This window comes from Taudactylus pleione, unplaced genomic scaffold (genome assembly GCF_031769625.1).
Source record: "Taudactylus pleione unplaced genomic scaffold, aTauple2 ptg000184l, whole genome shotgun sequence".
Taxonomy (NCBI): Eukaryota; Metazoa; Chordata; class Amphibia; order Anura; family Myobatrachidae; genus Taudactylus; species Taudactylus pleione.
This window is the reverse complement of record NW_028284586.1, coordinates 12,847,994-12,870,172: the sequence shown is the minus strand read 5'-3', so window position 1 is coordinate 12,870,172 and position 22,179 is coordinate 12,847,994. Positions and strand designations below refer to the sequence as shown.

At 38.6% G+C, this 22,179-nt stretch overlaps 1 protein-coding gene across 1 annotated transcript in view; it reads left to right on the top strand.

Moving 5' to 3' along the window:
• The window catches only part of LOC148519750 (multidrug resistance-associated protein 1-like), a 113,503-nt gene that overhangs the window by 66,900 nt on the left and 24,424 nt on the right, over nt 1-22,179 (top strand). The window contains exons 13-22 of the mRNA XM_088476186.1: nt 1,633-1,836; nt 2,206-2,352; nt 2,439-2,526; nt 3,798-3,864; nt 16,048-16,174; nt 16,598-16,774; nt 17,003-17,170; nt 19,762-19,948; nt 20,324-20,369; nt 20,452-20,545. Coding sequence (XP_088332312.1) covers nt 1,633-1,836; nt 2,206-2,352; nt 2,439-2,526; nt 3,798-3,864; nt 16,048-16,174; nt 16,598-16,774; nt 17,003-17,170; nt 19,762-19,948; nt 20,324-20,369; nt 20,452-20,545 — 1,305 coding nt within the window. The remainder of the gene's footprint in view (nt 1-1,632; nt 1,837-2,205; nt 2,353-2,438; nt 2,527-3,797; nt 3,865-16,047; nt 16,175-16,597; nt 16,775-17,002; nt 17,171-19,761; nt 19,949-20,323; nt 20,370-20,451; nt 20,546-22,179) is intronic.

Sequence of the window (22,179 nt, the reverse complement as noted above, 5' to 3'; positions counted from 1 at the left end):
GGGTAAATTTACTAAGAATTGTGTCTCACTTCTAAACAAAATTGGCGAACATCGACAGAACGTTTTACACTCAAATACACAAACCCAGCATAGTTGACTGTATATTTAGATTTGATGGTGATACTCAGCGATTTCTGGCGTGTTCAAGATCAGCCGATTGGCATTATTACAATAAACTCTGCTGACAAAAAGAAGCATGAATCCGTTGACAGTTGGCAGCGGAATCAAAGCACTGCACAGATCAGTATGGCTTTTGTGTTTGAACATTTAAAGAAGGGTAATATTGAAAAAAATTATTTCGTAGACCTCCCACCCCCACTATTTTCCAGTAACCAGCACTGGGCTATAGCAAGGTGACACACAGTGTGGGGCCCCCCCTGCTATAATGTAAAATCAGCCCCAAACTGGTCAGGTCAGGGCTGGAAATCCTCAGAAAGTGAGAACCCAACCAGCCCTGGACCTCAACAAACCCGCCGCTCAAAGGTTTGATTTTGTGCATTGTGATGCAATTTCGGTGTGATTTTGATTGATTTGACAAATACAATTCTAAGTAAATCCGTGTGATTTGACAAATACGATTCTTAGTAAATCCGTGTGATTTGACAAATACGATTCTTAGTAAATCTGTGTGATTTGACAAATACGATTCTTAGTAAATCCGTGTGATTTGACAAATACGATTCTTAGTAAATCCGTGTGATTTGACAAATACGATTCTTAGTAAATCCGTGTGATTTGACAAATACGATTCTTAGTAAATCCGTGTGATTTGACAAATACGATTCTTAGTAAATCCGTGTGATTTGACAAATACGATTCTTAGTAAATCCGTTATTTTTATTCTTGTCAATGATAGCCATACGATATCTGGTCAGATGGTGTATTGGAGTGTGAAGTCGTGTTTCACCTGCGATCTGCTGTCGATCTGGGCTTTAGTAAATCTCCGATTTGCAAAATCACACCCAAATCGCAGAAAAACGCCAAATCACCCAAAAACAAATCTTAGTAAATTGACCGCCCAGAGTGTTATTCCCTGAATCAAAATATTACACCACATTGAAAATTAAACCCACAGCACAAGGGTTTACTTGTAGTTTCAAAGGGCCTGCAAATGCAATCGCAGCTGTGATCTTGTACTCAGCTGCTGTACGAAAATATGCAAATGTCGCAGATGCCGGGGATTGTATTGAGATGCAACATTGGTTGCAGATCATTCGATTATTATTATCGACCTTCTGAGTAACCCTGTGGTCGTTCAGAATGGGTGCGGGAACTGAGGCCCTGGAGACATATTTATTGCATACAGGATCGCAGACGCAGGCTGTGACAATGGTCGCGACAAGCCTTCGTTTTTTGCCACCACTCCCCGCTACCTCCCACAGGCATTCCCTGACTGTCAATCACACTGCGAGTAAAAGTCACTGTGAGCGACTACGGTAATGTACCTTGACGCATGTGCAGTGTAACTTAGTCGCATGTGCAATATACCAATAATTGCTCAACTAAATAAATATTGGCATTGCATACATCTCTGATTCAGGCCCTAGGTCAGCTCTGGAGATCCATTATTTTGTCTTCATCTGCACTGTTGTTAACTCATAAATGACCTCATCCAACTATTTCTTTCTACAGGAAGAACAGATGAAACATAAGGACGGTCGAATCAAGCTGATCACTGAGATCCTCCAGGGTATAAAGGTCCTGAAGCTATACGCCTGGGAGAATGCGTTCATGCAGAAAGTCCAAGACTTCAGGGTGCTGGAACTAAAAGCGGTGAAGAAGATCGCACTCATGTTTTCTGGGGCTCTCGCGTTTTTTGTGGCCTCCCCTTTCTGGGTAAATAAGAATAAGCATAGTGTTCATGGCTTGTGCCTAAAATGAGGCAACCAGACTAAGAGACTTGACTTCTCCTGTGGGGGGGGGGGCGATGGGAGCGGCGATGGGAGCGCTACCCGGTTTTCGGGAGCCTTCCAGCCATTGCGGGAGAGTAGGAAAGTGTGTATTGGACACCGTTATAAGGTCCAGAGACAAATACACTTCAGACAAAAAAAAATATTTAATTAGAAGTGTGGTGTTTTTTATCCTCTCCTCCACAGAAGTTTATAGGATGTTTGGAAGTGTGCACTCAAGTCTTGACATTAGGATAATGATACGGCAATAGGAAATCCTAACTGTTTTGTTGTTTTTGTGTGTTTGGACGATTAGGTTTCTCTCACAATGTTCGGAGTTTTCCTGGCAGTGGATGAGAAAAATGTTCTGGATGCTCAAAAAGCTTTTGTCACCATAATATTGCTAAACATTCTCAGAATCCCTCTGCGTATGTTCCCGATGGCCGTTAGCCTCATCGTACAGGTACTAATGCCTCTCTGTGTCTAGTACATGTGCCTGCCTGTTTATTGCTTACGTACCTATGTGTCATTGTTTATTTTGTGTTTAAGTCATTGGTTTCCCTGAAACGCTTGGCCAAATTTTTCTCAGAAGAAGACCTGGAACCTGGGAACGTGGAAACATTAGATCCTTCTAGCAGTATGTATCAAGTCTAGAATATATCATCCTGAAATCTGCTAATAGATGGGAATGGAGGATATATAACGAGCACTGAGAAGTCTCTGTAATTGTAAATCCTGTACATTGATTTTCTGGAATTCAGCCTCCTCATGTACTCGGTTGATATTCCTAATAATATGAGAATTAAAATAATTCATTGTAATGTCATTAGTGGGAAAAGTGACTTATAACTGCTGACTATTATTGGCACCTGTAGGGAATCAAGGGGGCAGGGTGGCAAAATGATAGGTCAAGATTCATAAGGAACAGTAGAACCAACCTGTGACCAGGCTGCTAGATTTCAGCCAATACAAAGCTCCATGCTGTAAAGCAATGTATTGGTCAGAAATATCTGTTATTGCTTTAAATAGTACTGGGTGCTAGCACGTCTAAAATAACATTTCAAGTTGAGTACTACTATTAATCTATTGTACATGTGAACAAATTAAATGTTAGAACTAGTCCAGTATTGTGTTAACATGAGGTTTATAGGTTTTCATCCCTAAGGATCTGATTTCCAAGATGTGGCTGTTTTTGTTATTTAGTTATGTAATTTGGGGGTTGTATTTATCTAATAATGTAGTTATGTTAATTTATGTGCATGTCTGTGGGGTCTATGTACTAAGGGCCTGATTCAGAGATGGAGCTAATGTGATCGCAGCTGCGTTTTCATGCTGCTTATAACCATGCGCAATGGTAAACAATCTCTCTGCGTATGTAATCTCCATTGCGCTCATCCCTGAATCAGGCCCTAACCCTTGGGGAGAGGTAAAGTGGAGAGAGCTAAAGTACCAACCAATCGGCTCCTAACTGTCATGTTACAGGCTGTAATTGAAAAAAAAAAAAACAGTTTATCCACTTTCTCTCTCTCTCCAAGGGGGAGATGTAATAAGCTCTGGAAAGTGATAAAATGGAGAGTGGTACACCACCAGCCACTCAGCTCCCAACTGTCATGTTACAGGCTGTGATTGAAAATATGACAGTTGGGAGCTGATTGGCTGGTGGTTCATCACTCTCCATTTTATCACTTTCCAGAGCTTAGTACATCTCCCCCTGTATCTGTCTAAATTGTTCGCCCTGTACACTTATAATCCTGTACGTTCCATGCCTATATAAGGCACTGCGGAACCCTTGTAGTGCCATATAAATAAAAGTCAGTAATAACAATGAAGGAGAGAAAACATACTGATTATGATGTATATATTATTCAGTACTATGGTTTAAAAACCAAAGTTTCTTTTCCATTTAAGAGAATGACATTATGGTACAAGATGGCACATTTACGTGGTCTGTTGCAGACGAGCCATGTCTTCAAAGGTAAGATGATAGTGTTGTTATTATTAATGTACAGATAATAATGCTAAGAGAGAGAAAGAAAGTGTTGTTTTAGGTGGCGCACTGATTAAACTGTAACTTTATTATTTAATTATTAAAAAATGTTTATTAAATAGCGAAATATAGGAACACATATACAAACATAAATTGGTGAATTGTATAAAAATAAAGACAGTTGTGATTGAAAAACACAAAAAGTCTCACTGCGTGTTGATTATTAGATTAATGGTCAAATTGGTCATAGTGTGCTTAACAGGTATATAAATATATTAAAGCATACTATTATATATGGAATTATCTTCCATATTGGGAGGCACTGTAAATATAATCCACTAATAATATTAATTCATACCAATCATATATATTTTAGTGGACCCCATATATATTATTGGGGTAGCAGTGATTAAATTCCTTGTAATTATTTATACCTGTATAAAAATATCAAATGCATGCCTGTATTAGCAGCTGTAATATTTATTGTTCACATAGCCTATTGTGCTACTAGGGACAAATATCCAACAATATATCCTTATTGGTCTAGTACCTTGCTTGAAGTTTATTCAGATTCAATCACTTATTTCCTTTAGTCACATTTGCATAACATCATATACTTTGTAAGATGAGAGTATTCACTTTTGGTGAACTGATACAATTGTATCTATGCACAAAGAGAAAGACGGGGTTGTATACTCCTTGGCGCACAGATCACAATATCTTATACAATAAAATATAACTTTTATTATTATACATTAAAATGATCCCCATAAATGGGAAATATACAGTGAAATATATATAAGAAAAACCATAAATAAAATATAAATGAGAAAAATTATATCAAAATAAAGTATTGAAAACAAAAAATATCTGTTAAAAAGCGCAGTCCACTAATGAGTCTCTAGTAATACAGGATACTGCCTGTTAGAAAACACTGAAATGTATATAAGGAGAATAAAGGATGATATTACTTCAATATATAATTGCCTAATATGGACTGGATTTATTAATATATGTCCTAAACATTGGACATACTTCCTGCCTCATAATAGAAAAATCCTCCTACAAATGACTAGTGTCTGCACAGATGACTAGTCAAGGAAGAAGATATATACTATAATGAGCTAAATCAAATTAGTAAAATGATATATTGCAAGTATGATGAAAACTGAATAATTCCAAAAGGAATATGACTCTGTTCAATTAGTCATTCATGCTAGTGATCTCAGTGTATTCCTCAGTCAAATAATGCAGCATACATACTTGACTGTAATAAAATCTGTTATATATATTGAGTGTATATTGCACTTTCAATTAAATATACTGTGGGTACACATTAGCATAAATGCTAAAGATATTTATATAACAAATATTTGGATTATATACATCAGCTGCAATTCTCATTATTGTATTTATCCATTTATATGGGCTATTTTCCCTTTTACATTCAATATTGACAGTATATTGAGAGACAATTTCCGTCTCACAAAACATATTTGCATACTGTCACATAAGATTATATACATCAGCTACAATTCTGTCTAATATGTAGGGTACATTCCCTTTTACACTTGTACTGACAGTATGCTAAGAGAAAGAGAGACAGTGTTTCTATTGCAAAATTGTAGCACTTATTTGTCCATCTCCATTGAGAGCATATATATTATACGCAGTCAGACCAGCACTGATCTCATATTGAACTTATAACAGGCAGTTTATACAATCATTTCAGTTAGGACATATTTCTTAATGGACAAGCTAACGCCGACGCGCGCGTTTCACTGCATATACAGCTTTTTCAAGGATATACCCGATTGTATCACCCGGTAGAATATTTAAAGGAGTTGAGACCTCCAATCAAATCATTATTCTCTTATCACGTGACATAACCCTCCAATGAAGACTTTTGTTTATCCCCATTATGTCATAAGTCACGTGGTCCACCATGTGGTGTGATCTGACTCAATGTTAATTCCGACACTAATATCTTGTTACGTAGTGTGTAGTTATCATGTGACACACATGTTTACCAAGAGTATCCCGATCATGTGATCGGTGCATTCATTCATTATAAAAATAGAAGAGGTATTTATTCTCCTTAATAGAAAGATGAAATTACAGCTACGGAGATAGTCAAAGGTAAGTATCGTTGTATTCACATAAAAAAGGGGGGTGGGGGAAACTCTTCACCCCACCTATTGATCAGACGCAGTATATGATCTATCCAACAGATACGTTTATATAAGGAGAGGGAATACTTTGAAAGACAGAAGGAATAACAATAAAATGTTTATAGCGAATCCCCAAAGCCTCTAACGAATATATACACACAAATAAGTTAAATATAAATTAATTCAGAAGCAATACTCAAATATCTAGATACCATATATCATATATATATTATGTTCGTCTGAATTTCAGTCCAAACATCTAAAATTTAATATAATCATCTTGATCTTTCTTATATCAGAAACTATAGTAGTATATATAATTAATCTATAACTATAAAATAAATTCCAAATTAGCGATCAAGCTATTAATGTAGATAAATAATATTGATAACCACCCCACTTATTATGTGAATTGACACAATATAACAAAGAATAACATTATTTTGTTATCTATGTTGATTAGGTGTTCATAATCCACCCCCTAAGATGTCATAAAATAAGTAAAAATGAGGAAAACAGTGCCTGTAAGACCTCTTATTAGAAATAAAAACTGTTTAAGAAGAGGAAATAAAATGTGAATAAATCAGTGAATATAAGACACAATAAGAAAAAAAGATAAGTGTAAAATATGTGTAAAAAAAACCCATATGTGAAATAAATGTGTACAAAAACTTAATACCCAGAATAAAAAGTTATGGTAGATACCATCGATTATAATATGAAAACTTGTATACCTCCACACATGAAATTACATAATGAATTATATTAATGTGTAAATTCTAACAATTAAATTCTAATTGTGATAAGTGCCTAAATTAAATAAATATATAAGAAAAATATAAAAAAATATAAAAATTTTTTATATACTACTATAATATATATAATGAACTTTAGTTAAATATCAGTGTGGCAGCCCTTGAAACCAATGATAATAAATACATTTTTGGTGACAATAAAATGTATGTATCTATGTGTCTAAATGAGATACTTTGAATTTTATGGAACAAAAGATTCTTGTTTTTAAACTACATTAGAGAAATGGACTAAAGCTATTGGCTTCATTCAAGCCTCCTGGATGCTGGCTATTCATCAGAAAAATCATCTTCGTTTCCCATTTCAGTAATTCTCTGTCGAGATCCCCTCCCCGAATTCCCAGTTGAATATATCTTACCCCAAAGGCTTGAAGGCCCATGGGATCACTGTTGTGAAATCGTGGAAAATGTCTCGCCACAGACTTTAGGGTCCTAAATCTGGCCTGATCTTTATTTGCATTCCGGATATTACCTACGTGTTCCAGGATTCGGACCTTCAAGGGTCTGGATGTCTTACCAATATATATTTTATGACATGGGCATTCCAAGAGATAGATGGTACCCACGGTGGTACATGTAATATAAGAAGATATGGTCCATTTGTTATTATATTTATCCAGAAACCATTGTTTAGGAACCATGTATTTACATGCTTTACATTGTCCACAACGTGAAGCTCCTCGTTTATTAAATTTAAACTTCTGTGGATTGGAAAGATGACTGTGTACTATCTGATCTCGAATATTACGCGACCTCCTCCAGCTTGTCTGTACTCTAGTGGGTAGGATCTCCTTGAGATCCTGGTCAGTTTGAAGAACCGGCCAATGTCTCTAGAGTATATTTGTGATATTCCTCCACTGAGCATTGAATGTACCCACAAATCTCATGGATTCTTCTTTTTGACATTTGGCTTTCGGTTCAAGAAGAGAATCTCTGGAGTAAGCTTTCACCTCCTGCACCGTCTCTTTAATCAAATTTTTACTGTATCCGTGATTAATAAACCTCTTCCTTAACTCCTTTTGTCTAATATCAAAAGTATCCAAATCCGAACAGTTTCTTTCGTCCGCAGAAGCTCACCCTTCGGAATTGCCCTAATCGTAGCGGGGAAATGTGAGCTGGTTGATTGAAGCATACTATTTGTCGCAGTTGATTTCCTGAAGATATCAGTGGAGATGTTACCTTCATCATCAATACATATCTTCAACTCAAGGAAATTGATGGCCCTCTGACTCATCTCACATGTTATTTTCAAATTGAGGTTATTCTTATTAAGGATCGTGATGAATTCCTTAATATCCTCTAATTGTCCTTCCCATAACATAAAGATGTCGTCAATGTACCGGAAGTATAACAAAATATTGTCCGTATGCATGTCCAATGATTCTTGGAATACCATTTCCTTCTCCCACCACCCCAGGTAGAGGTTAGCATATGTGGGGGCACAAGCTGTCCCCATTGCTGTTCCTCTAACCTGGAGGTAGTAGGATTCATTACACGTGAAACAATTTTTAGTTAGAACAAATTCCAACAGTTGGAGCACAAAATCTTTATGCTCACACCGTATCTCCATATCAAGAAAATATCTGATCGCTGCTACACCTTTATCATGATTTATGCTTGTGTAGAGACTTTGCACGTCACAGGATACAATTGAAAGTGCAATATACACTCAATATATATAACAGACTTTATTACAGTCAAGTATGTATGCTGCATAATTTGACTGAGGAATACATTGAGATCACTAGCATGAATGACTAATTGAACAGAGTCATATTCCTTTTGGAATTATTCAGTTTTCATCGTACTTGGAATATATCATTTTACTAATTTGATTATCTCATTATAGTATATATCTTCTTCCTTGACTAGTCATCTGTGCGGACACTAGTCATTTGTAGGAGGCTTTTTCTATTATGAGGCAGGAAGTATGTCCAATGATTAGGACATATATTAATAGATCCAGTCCATATTAGGCAATTATATATTGAAGTAATATCATCCTTTATTCTCCTTATATACATTTCAGTGTTTTCTAACAGGCAGTATCCTGTATTACTAGAGACTCATTAGTGGACTTCGCTTTTTAACAAATATTTTTTGTTTTCAATACTTTATTTATTTTGATATATTTCTCATTTATATTTTATTTATGGTTTTTCTTATATATATTTCACTGTATATTTCCCATTTATGGGGATCATTTTAATGTATAATAATAAAAGTTATATTTTATTGTATAAGATATTGTGATCTGTGCGCCCAGGAGTATACAACCCCCTGTCTTTCTCTTTGTACATATTATTAAATTTGGTTGGAATAGGGCAGCACCCCCATAATTAATAAACAATTAATATATAATAATTTGGGGTTTTTATATAATATAATTGGTAGAGTGCAGATACATTTTCTTTTTTCTTGGTTGAATAGTTCCCTGCTGATTATCAGCCTTTCCATGTGTCTAGCACCTCAAGTTATTTGTACTATACTATAATTGTGAAATTTAACTCAGTATACTCATAAGTATTTATATAAATATATAAATTTTTTAGAAACCCGTTTTCTGATCTACACCCAACAATATGGCACACTTTAGTCTAACTAGAGACTTAGAAAACAGACTAGATAAATTGAGAAATGATATGGAATCTTTATTTCAAGATGACCCGAAACAACATGACAATACCTCCTTTAACTGGACAGATGATCTGTTTACACTTAAACTAGCATTGATGAAACAAAGTAAAACCTATTGGAATAAGTTAACACTTGATAAATAATTTAACCCACATAGGTTTAAGACCTAAATTATTCCCTGCATATGAACTGGCCAATGACGAACCTTGGAAGGATTTGGAAACTGTCTTAACTCAATATTCTAGGGATTTAATGAAAGTACTCATCAAACACGATGAAATTATTTTAACACAAGTGACACAAGAGATCTCCCGATTGGGGGACAAGCTCAAAAGTTTTGAATCTATAGACAAATTCCAACAGCATTATGATAAATATAAAAAGGAAATAGAGGATTTTGAAAATTATATTATGGAAAGAAAACAACGAAAATTCCAAAGGGACAGGATGGATTACTCTCAGAATAAGGTGTTTAAATGGAATATTCCTTCACAGAGGAATAAGAAAGTACACACGTCCAATTATTCTACATCAGAAATTGACTCCTCAGATGTAGAGAGCCTCATGAATACCTATTCTAATAGACCTTTCAGGAAGGATTTTTTAGGCAAAAACCCGAGAGGAACAAGAGAAGGTCTAGGACTAGATGGAGGAAGATCAGGAGAGGTCAGGGGAGAAGAAAGAGAGACCTTGGATTGGAAAGAAGAACCACGGGAGAGGAGATTCAGGAAACAATATTAGTAGAATCCAATGTGGGACAGATTCCCCAGGATTCTTTGAGGATTATAAATCTAACCAATAGGATCCTGACAGATAATCAACAAAAGATCCTCAGTAAAGGACTTTCCTTCTCCCCAGTACAAGATTTTGATAGATTCGAAGTAGAAAAAGATTTACATCTTTTTACAAGAAAAATACTCTTAAAGAAGTTTTTTAAGAATCAAACCCTCTTGAGGGATCAGCAAGCTCATCCCGTTATAGAAGAATCTTCCTTCGACTCAGATGATCTCACAGCTCAACAAATATTAGAAGACCTGAAATGGGAGGGAGATAATCAGACCTATACACATCAACCATACGATAAAACTAAAATAAAAAAGAAATCTACCTTCTTCCCAGATATTAAGATCTGTCCCCCGGTATAAGTCTATCAAGACCTTGTGGCCAAAGATTTGGACCAACTTTTATTACATAAAAGAACACATCCTGATAATATCAGTGAGGGTGAAAGAACAGCCCTACGTGAGATTTCAAGATGGCAGGATGTGATTGTAAAGCCCTCTGATAAGGGGGGCAATATAGTACTGTGGTCAAGGGAGAAGTATCTTGAAGAACTTGAATGACAATTGAATGATACCAGCTGTTATAGGAAACTGATATTTAATCCCACATTAAAATATCTTAAAGAATATAATGGGATAATTCAGACTGCATTTAGCAACGGTATCATAAACAAACAAGACTTAACATTTTTGAAAACAGAGAAACCTAAAACTCCCACCTTGTACCTTCTTCCCAAAATCTACAAACATGAAACCAAACCCCCTAGGAGACCCATAGTATCGGGTGTGGGAAGTCTAACAGAAAGAGCAAGCATCTATATAGACCAACATCTGTGTCAATATGTTATTGCACTTCCCTCATACCCCCGAGATACTATGGATGTACTGACCAAATTACAGAACTTGAGTGTCAACCCAGGGGTGTGGCCTGTATCCTGTGACGTGGAAAGTCTCTATACAAGCATAAATCATGATAAAGGTGTAGCAGCGATCAGATATTTTCTTGATATGGGGATACGGTGTGAGCATAATGATTTTCTGCTCCAACTGTTGGAATTTGTTCTAACTAAAAATTATTTCACGTGTAATGAATCCCACTACCTCCAGGTTAGAGGAACATCAATGGGGACAGCTTGTGCCCCCACATATGCTAAGCTCTACCTGGGGTGGTGGGAGAAGGAAATGGTATTTCAAGAATCATTGGAGATGTATACGGACAATATTTTGTTATACTTACGGTACATCGACATCTTAATGTTATGGGAAGGACAATTAGAGGATATTAAGGAATTCATCACGATCCTTAATAAGAATAACCTCAATTTGAAATTAACATGTGAGATGAGTCAGAGGGCCATCAATTTCCTTGATTTGAAGATATGTATTGATGATGAAGGTAACATCTCCACTGATATCTTCAGGAAATCAACAGCAACAAATAGCATTCTTCATTCAACCAGCTCATATTTCCCCGCTACGATTAGGGCAATTCCGAAGGGTGAGTTTCTGCGGACGAAAAGAAACTGTTTGGATTTGGATACTTTTGATATTAGACAAAAGGAGTTAAGAAAGAGGTTTATTAATCGCGTATACAGTAAAAATTTGATTAAAAAGACTGTTCAGGAGGTGAAAGTTTACTCCAGAGATTCTCGTCTTGAACCGAAAGACAAATGTCAAAAAGAAGAATCCATGAGATTTGTGGGTACATTCAATGCTCAGTGGAGGAATATCACAAATATACTCCAGAGACATTGGCCGGTTCTTCAAACTGACCAGGATCTCAAGGAGATCCTACCCACTAGAGTACAGGCAAGCTGGAGGAGGTCCCGTAATATTCGAGATCAGATAGTACACAGTCATCTTTCCAATCCACAGAAGTTTAAATTTAATAAACGAGGAGCTTCACGTTGTGGACAATGTAAAGCATGTAAATACATGGTTCCTAAACAATGGTTTCTGGATTAATATAATAACAAATGGACCATATCTTCTTATATTACATGTACCACCGTGGGTATGATCTATTTCTTGGAATGCCCATGTCATAAAATATATATTGGTAAGACATCCAGACCCTTGAAGGTCCGAATCCTGGAACACGTAGGTAATATCCGGAATGCAAATAAAGATCAGGCCAGATTTAGGACCCTAACGTCTGTGGCGAGACATTTTCCATGATTTCACAACAGTGATCCCATGGGCCTTCAAGCCTTTGGGGTAAGACATATTCAACTGGGAATTCGGGGAGGGGATCTCGACAGAGAATTACTGAAATGGGAAACAAAGATGATTTTTCTGATGAATAGTCAGCATCCAGGAGGCTTGAATGAAGCCAATAGCTTTAGTCCCTTTCTCTAATGTAGTTTAAAAACAAGAATCTTTTGTTCCATAAAATTCAAAGTATCTCCTTTAGACACATAGGCCCTCATTCAGAGCCGGACGCTCTGAGCAGAGCGCTCGCTCTGAATGAGGGCCGTCCTCCATAAAAATGGAGCGTCCTCCTGGACGCTCGTATAGCTGTGGGTCACCACCCACAGCACATACGAGCGTGCAGGATGATGGTCGCGATGGTCTTGACCATCGCGACCATCGCCAGTGCGACCAGAAGCCTGTGGTCGGGGTTTTCGACCACAAGCCCTGGAGTGATTTTGGCTCTATCAGAGCCAAAATCACTCCCACTGACATCACTAGTGATGTCAGTGGGGCCGGCTTCTGACGGTAGGCGTTCCCTTGGGAACGCCTCCATCTGGCTGGCACGCCCACCAAAGGGGGCGTGCTGTCAATCAACATCGACAGCACGCCCCCTTTGATCAGACACAACGAGCGAAGGAAAGTCCTTCGCTCGTCGCGTCTGGCGCATGCGCACGACGGAGCTCCCTCCGTCGTGCGCATGCGCAGTGCAGACCATCGACCCACTTGCGAGCGGACAACCACTTGCGAGTGGGTCTGAATGAGGCCCATAGATACATATATTTTATTGTCACCAAAAATGTATTTATTGTCATTGGTTTCAAGGGGTGCCACCCTGATATTTAACTAAAGTTCATTATATATATTATAGTAGTATATAAAAAATTGTTATATTTTTTATATTTTTCTTGTATATTTATTTAATTTAGGCACTTATCACAATTAGAATTTAATTGTTAGAATTTACACATTAATATAATTCATTATGTCATTTCATGTGTGGAGGTATACAAGTTTTCATATTATAATCAATGGTATCTACCATAACTTTTTATTCTGGGTATTAAGCTTTTGTACACATTTATTTCACATATGGGTTTTTTTTACACATATTTTACACTAATCTTTTTTTCTTATTGTGTCTTATATTCACTGATTTATTCACATTTTATTTCCTCTTCTTAAACACTTTTTATTTATAATAAGAGGTCTTACAGGCACTGTTTTCCTCATTTTTACTTATTTTATGACATCTTAGGGGGTGAATTATGAACACCTAATCAACATAGATAACAAAATAATGTTATTCTTTGTTATATTGTGTCAATTCACATAATAAGTGGGGTGGTTATCAATATTATTTATCTATATTAATAGCTTGATCGCTAATTTGGAATTTATTTTATAGTTATAGATTAATTATATATACTACTATAGTTTGTAATATAAGAAAGATCAAGATGATTATATTATATTTTAGATGTCTGGACTGAAATTCAGACGAACATAATATATATATGATATATGGTATCTAAACTTTTTATTATTATTTCCTCTGTCTTTCAAAGTATTCACTCTCCTTATAATCGTATCTGTTGGATAGATAATATACTGCGTCTGATCAATAGGTGGGGTGAAGAGTCCCCCCGTCCCCCCCCCCCCTTTTTTTATGTGAATACAACGATCCTCACCTTTGACTATCTCCATAGCTGTAATTTCATCTTTCTATTAAGGAGAATAAATACCTCTTCTATTTTTATAATGAATGAATGCCCCGATCACATGATCGGGATACTCTTGGTAAACATGTGTGTCACATGATAACTACACACTACTTAAGATATTAGTGTCGGAATTAACATTGAGTCAGATCACACCACATGGTGGACCACGTGACTTATGACATAATGGGGATAAACAAAAGTCTTCATTGGAGGGTTATGTCACGTGATGGAAAATAATGATTTGATTGGAGGTCTCAATTCTTTTAAATATTCTGCCGGGTGATACAATCGGGTTTAGCCTTGAAAAAGCTGTCTATGCAGTGAAACGCGCGCGTCGGCGTTAGCGTGTCCATTAAGAAATATGTCCTAACTGAAATGATTGTATAAACTGCCTGTTATAAGTTAAATATGAGATCAGCGCTGGTCTGACTGCGTATAATACATATGCTCTCAATGGAGATGGACAAATAAGCGCTACAATGTTGCAATAGAAACAGTGTCTCTCTTTCTCTTAGCATACTGTCAGTACAAGTGTAAAAGGGAATGTACCCTACATATTAGACAGAATTGTAGCTGATGTATATAATCTTATGTGACAGTATGCAAATATGTTTTGTGAGACGGAAATTGTGTCTCTCAATATACTGTTAATATTGAATGTAAAAGGGAAAATAGCCCATATAAATGGATAAATACAATAATGAGAATTGCAGCTGATGTATATAATCCAATATTTGTTATATAAATATCTTTAGCATTTATGCCAATGTGTACCCACAGTATATTTAATTGAAAGTGCAATATACACTCAATATATATAACAGACTTTATTACAGTCAAGTATGTATGCTGCATAATTTGACTGAGGAATACATTGAGATCACTAGCATGAATGACTAATTGAACAGAGTCATATTCCTTTTGGAATTATTCAGTTTTCATCATACTTGGAATATATCATTTTACTAATTTGATTTAGCTCTTCCTTGACTAGTCATCTGTGCGGACACGAGTCATTTGTAGGAGGATTTTTCTATTATGAGGCAGGAAGTATGTCCAATGTTTAGGACATATATTAATAGATCCAGTCCACATTAGGCAATTATATATTGAAGTAATATCATCCTTTATTCTCCTTATATACATTTCAGTGTTTTGTAACTGGTTTTATTTTAATGTAACAAAATAAGAGAGAATCATACAAAAGGAGCTTTCCCTAGGTGTAATGCACAGTTCAAACAGTGCAAGTATCCACCATCTATTTAATTCATGTCACAGTGTGTCTTGATAGATGAACGCTGTGGATCTTGTCACTGGGATTCGTAATGAATGGCTGTATATGCTGCTATTATCAGCAGATCTCTCTAAACTGCAAGAGATTTACATGACACTGGATCCTTGATTGTAATCCCAGACACTTTAACTTACTTCTCAGACATTGTTCCAATTAAAGGCCTTTAAGATTTAGGTGATGGAGAAATACAATTACATTATAGGCAACCTATCCTCACCTACCTCTAGTGCCTGTAAACCATGTTTCAAATAGGGTATTCCTTTACCATAACCAAATCTTATGGGCTACTGAGAGTTACATCCAATTGTGATCTTGCACCATAGTAGAAGGAAGTCCACTCAGTTCTATCTGAAACTGATAAAGTGCTGTGTGGGAGAGGACTGGAAGGACCCTGTTCCTGCACTGCGAGCTTGTAGCTACTGGTTTTGGGTGGGCGGTCCTGTCCTAGGAGCAGGTCTTGAACCCTTTGTCTTCATCTGCTACAAGTGTATGGTGGAATCCCCCAGAAATACAAATTATAGGATGAGCAACCCCTTTAATACAAGTTGTTCTGTGTTGCAGCATAAATGTATCCATCCAGAAAGGTTCTCTGGTTGCTGTAGTTGGCCAGGTTGGCTGTGGAAAGACATCTCTTCTTTCTGCTTTGCTTGGAGAAATGGAGAAAGTAGACGGTTACGTGGCCCTTAAGGTAATTTCAAGGCTGATCTGTATATTTTTATATCATCTTTGAGGCTTGTTTTAAAGTTTATTGAATCACAATACTGTACAGATCTATAGTGAACAACATTAAATGAGTTTATTAGATGCTTTTACGTTAAATAAAGAACAGTTATAGCTGTGTACCTAGGTGCTTTATTTTTTCAGGTAGCGGTTTCTGATGTGTTTTATACCTCCAAGCAGTCTGTTTAATTAATACATCGCTGCACAAGAGGAAGAGTGCATTATTTTCACTTTCCCATGAACCATATGAATAACTAAGCTGATGAAACTCACAAGCTCCTGTTTTTGTGTACTGGGCACTTAAACTACACTATAACTTAAAAACGCAGCTAATCTCCTTTGTTCCTCTTGGTATACTATTTACTCCTACATCTTCTAATCTCCTTTGTAGGGTTCTGTAGCTTATGTCCCACAGCAAACCTGGATTCCAAATGCCACCTTTAAAGAAAATGTTCTTTTTGGAAGAACATTAGACCAAGACTGGTATGAAACAGTTATCCGGGCTTGTGCATTGCTACCTGACCTCAAAATTCTTTCTGGAGGAGAAAACACTGAAATAGGAGAAAAAGTAAGTTTCATTTGTGAAGAGGAGAATAAAATCACGTAGAATGGACTATGGTTATTTAAATTTAAGATTTTAGTTATTTTTTTGAAGTGTAGCATAAATATATACGCATTGTGTACCACCTTTAAATATGTTTCTGGACTACTACTACATAGAGATTTAGTTTAACTATGGCATCTTAGTAAATGTTTTTCTATGTATTTATATGTCTCAAGTGTCCTATTTTGCTAGGGTGTAAACCTATCTGGAGGTCAGAAGCAGAGAATAAGCATTGCCCGAGCCGTGTACAGGAAATGTGATGTCTATTTGCTGGATGATCCTCTATCTGCAGTGGATGCTCATGTAGGACAACATCTCTTTGAACATGTCATTGGACCCAATGGTTTGCTGAAGGGGAAAGTAAGCTTATTTGCAGCGGTTCATAAACTGCAACATGTTAGCTAAAGCTTAAATGGTGACCAAACATATTAGTTATGAGATCCAGAATGATGTGCCTACAGCTGGACCATGATGGTTGTAACCATTTGTTGGACGGAACCAATTTTCACTAGGAACGGGTGACATCACTGAGTTATGCTGTACTTTTATGACTTTGTGCTCTGTTCTTAAGAACATTGTTTTAGCACACAAAATGGTTTCCTCCACTATGTGTGTAATAACATTTCACATTTTCTGGTATTTACATCAGCTTTCTGGCAATGTATTCATTTAAAGTAGTTACACAGTTTACCAGCATTTCAATCATCTATAGAAAAATGTTATTCTGATATATTCACAAAAACCGTATGCGGCTGAGTAGATAATAATGTGTACAAGTGTAGAATTTGTTACCTGGATTCCCTTTATTTAGGACGTTCTAGAAACCAGAATGAAAAAAATAACTGCTAGGAGCATCGATAACCATTTTATTGAGGATGGCAATGTGGGAATAGATGGCGGTAGTTTTGGATGTAAATTGTTTTTATCATGCTGCTTCATGTAATAGAAAGCCAGATTATCCGAAGATCCCCAAGTACCAAGGATTCCAGATAACAGATCCTATGTATGGTTACATTTTGGATGTGGCCGAATGTGTTCTGGGGCATGGTAATGGAAACTGTCAGATTGGTTCTGTAATGCCTAGCAGGTGATGTACAGATGTGTCCACATACATCCAGGGCTGCCATCAGGGGGGGACTGCCAGGGCTATAGCCCCGGGCCCAGACAGAAAGGAGGCCCGGTGGCAGTGGAGAGCATAAGTGCCGCTGGCATTTTCAACTTCAAGTTGGTGCCGGCTGTGAGCCAGTCGTAGCTCGTGGGCTAGCAGCCAATCAGGAGCGGCCGCAGCGAGGTCCGATTGGCTGCCAGTCTCCGCGAGGTCCGATTGGCTTGCGCCCTGTGCACAATTCGAAATGCCGCTGCCACCCAGGCTCCTCTCTCTGTATGGGTGAGTGTGAGTAGCATGCCTGGTCTCTGGAGCAGGAGCAGCAGTACGGCAACCGCCTGCCAGCAGGGGAGGCTGGGCTGGATTGGAAAGAGAGCAGCCGGGGAGAGAGAAAGCAGCAGTGGCAGGGAAGAAGCTACCTACAGCCGCTGCCACATGTTGGTGAAGCAGTAATGCTCAGATGGGCAGGAGCAGGAGAGGCTGCGGTGGATCCCACTTTCCATTAAAATATTCCTGTGGTGGAGACATACCAAGTACAGAGACTCTCGCTCTCACACCCTCACTCTGCTCTCATACCCTCACCCTGCGCTCTGACCCTGTGCTCTTGCCCTGCTCCCTCACCCTCCTCTCACACCCTCACCCTCCTCACACCCACATCTTGCTCTTACACCCACACCCTCACCCTGCTCTTCACACCCTCACCTTGCTCTCACACCCACACCTCTCTCACACTCTCCACACAACCACACCTCTCTCACACCCTCACCTCACTCTCACACCCTCCTCTCACAACCTCATCTTACTCTCTCACCTCACTCTCACAACCTCCTCACCCTCACACCTTCCTCACACCCTCATCTCTCTCTCACACCCTCATCTCTCTCTCACAACCTCACCTCTCTCTCACAACCTCACCCGGCTCTCACACCTACACTTATATGATAGATTGACATGTTATAACACCCACACACACACACACAGACCCACACAAACATTGAAATTTTTTTTTCAAAACTGGTTTATGCACCAATTGATGCCCCACCCCTGCTGTAGCTCCATCCACATTATACATAGCAACGCCCACCTCTGACAAATTTCCCTCCACCACCCAAGGGAAGGGGCCCTGTCTGTTTTGTCAGTCCCGGACTGCACAATTTCTGATGGCAGCCCTGCATACATCTTACTTCCTTGCGCGTTAAACAGCTTTCCTAGATGCGCGTTGCCATGGCATGACTCAGTAGCATCGAGCATCTTTGTGTGTGATTTTTTTACCTTCAAATGCATCTTATTCACAATGTGATGCGAAAAGGACGCACAAGCAGCTTATGCTGATTAAAATGAGATGCTGCATACTTATATTCTGTGTGTAACTGCGGGTGTATCTGCATGCAAAATACTACAGTATGTTACAGTGTCGCAGTCGCACGCAGAATATAGGCATGTCGCATATCATTTTAGTCAGCAGAAGCTGCTTGTGCATCCTATTTGTATCACATTGCAAATAAGACGCATTTGAAGGTAAAAGTCGCACTAAAAGACGCTCTGCGCTACCAAGTTGCACGCCACTCACGTGTTATGTTTAACATGACTTGTAGCACAAGGAGGTAAGATGTATGTGTACTTTCTGTATAGTATATTTTCATATACAAATCTGACTTTAATTTTACATATGCCTGTAGAATGCTTTCATGAGTTAAGCCATTTTGTATGGACTCTTCTTAAGTACATACAAGCAAACAGACTGGTTAGTCACTTATATACTGTACATACATTTTTCCTTGCCTTGCCTACATATAAAAACTCTGTTTTGTCATGTGTGGCTCATACATGTGTTATCTTCTTTTAGACACGTGTCCTTGTCACTCACGGAGTTAGTTTCCTGCCCCAAGTGGACATGATCATAGTACTGACTGACGGCAAGATCTCTGAGATTGGCACTTACACTGAGCTGCTAGAAAAGAACGGAGCTTTCTCAGATTTTCTTCAAACATATGCGCTTAATTCTGAGCACATTCAGGAGTCCCAAGTTCAGTGTAAGATTTTTTTTATTGGGTCTGATTCGGAGGTGGACGCTATGCTCAGTGTCCAAAGTTTTCTTGTACTGCGCATGCATCTGAATAAATATAATATACCCTGAAGAGCCTTTAATTTGTGCTACAGAAAAGAGGCCTATTCTCACAATATACTGGTGCGGCCACATCGATTTGGGGGTGGACTGACAGATAACTGATGTGTTTTCAGCAGATAAGGGACTTAAATTGTCCCAAGTTTGTTGTGAACAATGATTTGACTTTAGAAAACTATCCTTAGTAGTAATACAATACATATTTTTGTAGCTGTTTATAGGTTTTAATGTTATCTTCAAACTTGCTCTTTGCTAATATGCAATGTCCATATTCTCTCTGTAGGCTCATCTGTAGAAACCAAGAAAAAAGACCAAGACAATTCCATGAGGTAAGTTACCTTATGAGGTTACTGGTGTTTTCCATCACATTCTTGTATTAAAAACTAGAATAACCTCTTCTCCAACTCACAGGAAGGAAATTTACACGGAGACAGATGACGAGGTTAATGAAGGGGACGCAGATGCCGGAAAACTCACCGAGGCTGATGTTGCTCTCACAGGCAGGGTAACGTACACATTAATTACAGTTACAATGTGCGGCTGTGCAGAGCATTTATTTGTATGGGAGGGAGCATTTCCCTAACAGCAAATAGGACCTACAGTATATGTGCACAAGGTAGAGAATTAGCTGCTAACCTTTATTATACCCAGATTTATTTTTTTCAAGCATTGGATTGGTCCCATTGTTATATATTTAGTTTAAGTAAATTTCAAATAAAATGTCATTTTTATGTATTATTATTTTTATTTTGCTTTACTCATTGGATGGGCATGCCATTTAATATTGAAGAAAGTTATATATGACCCATTATGTATATTTGATCCAAGTAGTTCTGATGTCAGATGTTCAGTTTGCTGCATGCAGAGAAATCCACATCCTAATACTCCAGCGTTGATAGGCCTTGCCATGGGAACAAACTGCTGCTCTAGAGCGGATTTGAAATGCTGTAATCTCCACCAATGTCCATTATATTAAAGGGATGTAGTCACCATCCCGGCGGTTGGGATGCCAGCACTCAGAATACCGGCGCCAGAATCCCAACAGCAGTCAGAAACCTGGCTCCAGAATCCTGACCGCCGGCATCCTGACTGTAAGGGTTAGGGGGAGGGTTAGGAGTTAGGGTAAGACTCTAGAGGGAGGATGATGGTCAGGCTGCAGGGGGATAGGAATAAGGTTAAGCTGCGGCTGGGGGGGAGGGTTAGGGCTAGGCTGCGGGTGGTTTAAGTTGCGGAGGGAGAGGGTTAGGGCTAGGCTGCGGGAAGGTTAGGGATCAGCTGCGGTAAAGGTGGGTCAGGACGAGGGTTAGGGTTAGGCTACTTACCTTCAGGCGTCGGAATTATGACGATCAGGATGCTGCTGTTGGCATTCTGACCGCTGGTGTCCCGACCACCGGGATCCCGTACCCAACCCATATTAAGTGAGGATACATGCGTGCTATGGAACTTGGTGCATTGAAATCTGTTGCTCACCAGCGAATGTTCATGTACACGTGTGAGGCCTTGAAGTTAAGCTGATCACCTGTACTTTACATAGACATTTGGAAACCTGAGGAAGAAATATAGTCGCTACAACTAAGTGTTTGTTGTATAAAGTCTAGGCCCCATTTACTATAGAACATTTTAATGAATACCCAGTTAAATTGAGAGGACACTTACCGTGGGATGCAGTTTATAGACCGGCGGACTAAAAACCGGCGGTCTATATCCCGACAGCAGAAGCCCAACAAGGGACTTTAGATAGGCATCCGAATACTGATGCCTATCTTAATCCCGACGCCGGACTGATCGAGTTAAGTCCGGCCATCCTTAGCAGGGGGGGTGGGAGGTTAGGTATAGGCACTTCTGGGGGGACTTAGGGTTTAGCATTTAAGTACCCTAACCCTCCCCCCCCCCCCCCCTCCTAGCCCTCCCTTAGATGATGCCTAACCCTAAAACTCCCGGGGTGGGAAGGGTAGGGGAAGGGGGGTTAGGCGCCACTGGGTGAAGGTTAGGGTGCAGGGGGGGGGGTTAGGTTTAGGCACCCCCATGGGGGACTTAGGGTTAGGCATCACCCCGGGAGTTTTAGGGTTCAGCATCAAATAAGGGAGGGTTATGGAGGGGAGGGTTAGGGTACTTAAATGCTCCGTCAGGATTCTCCTC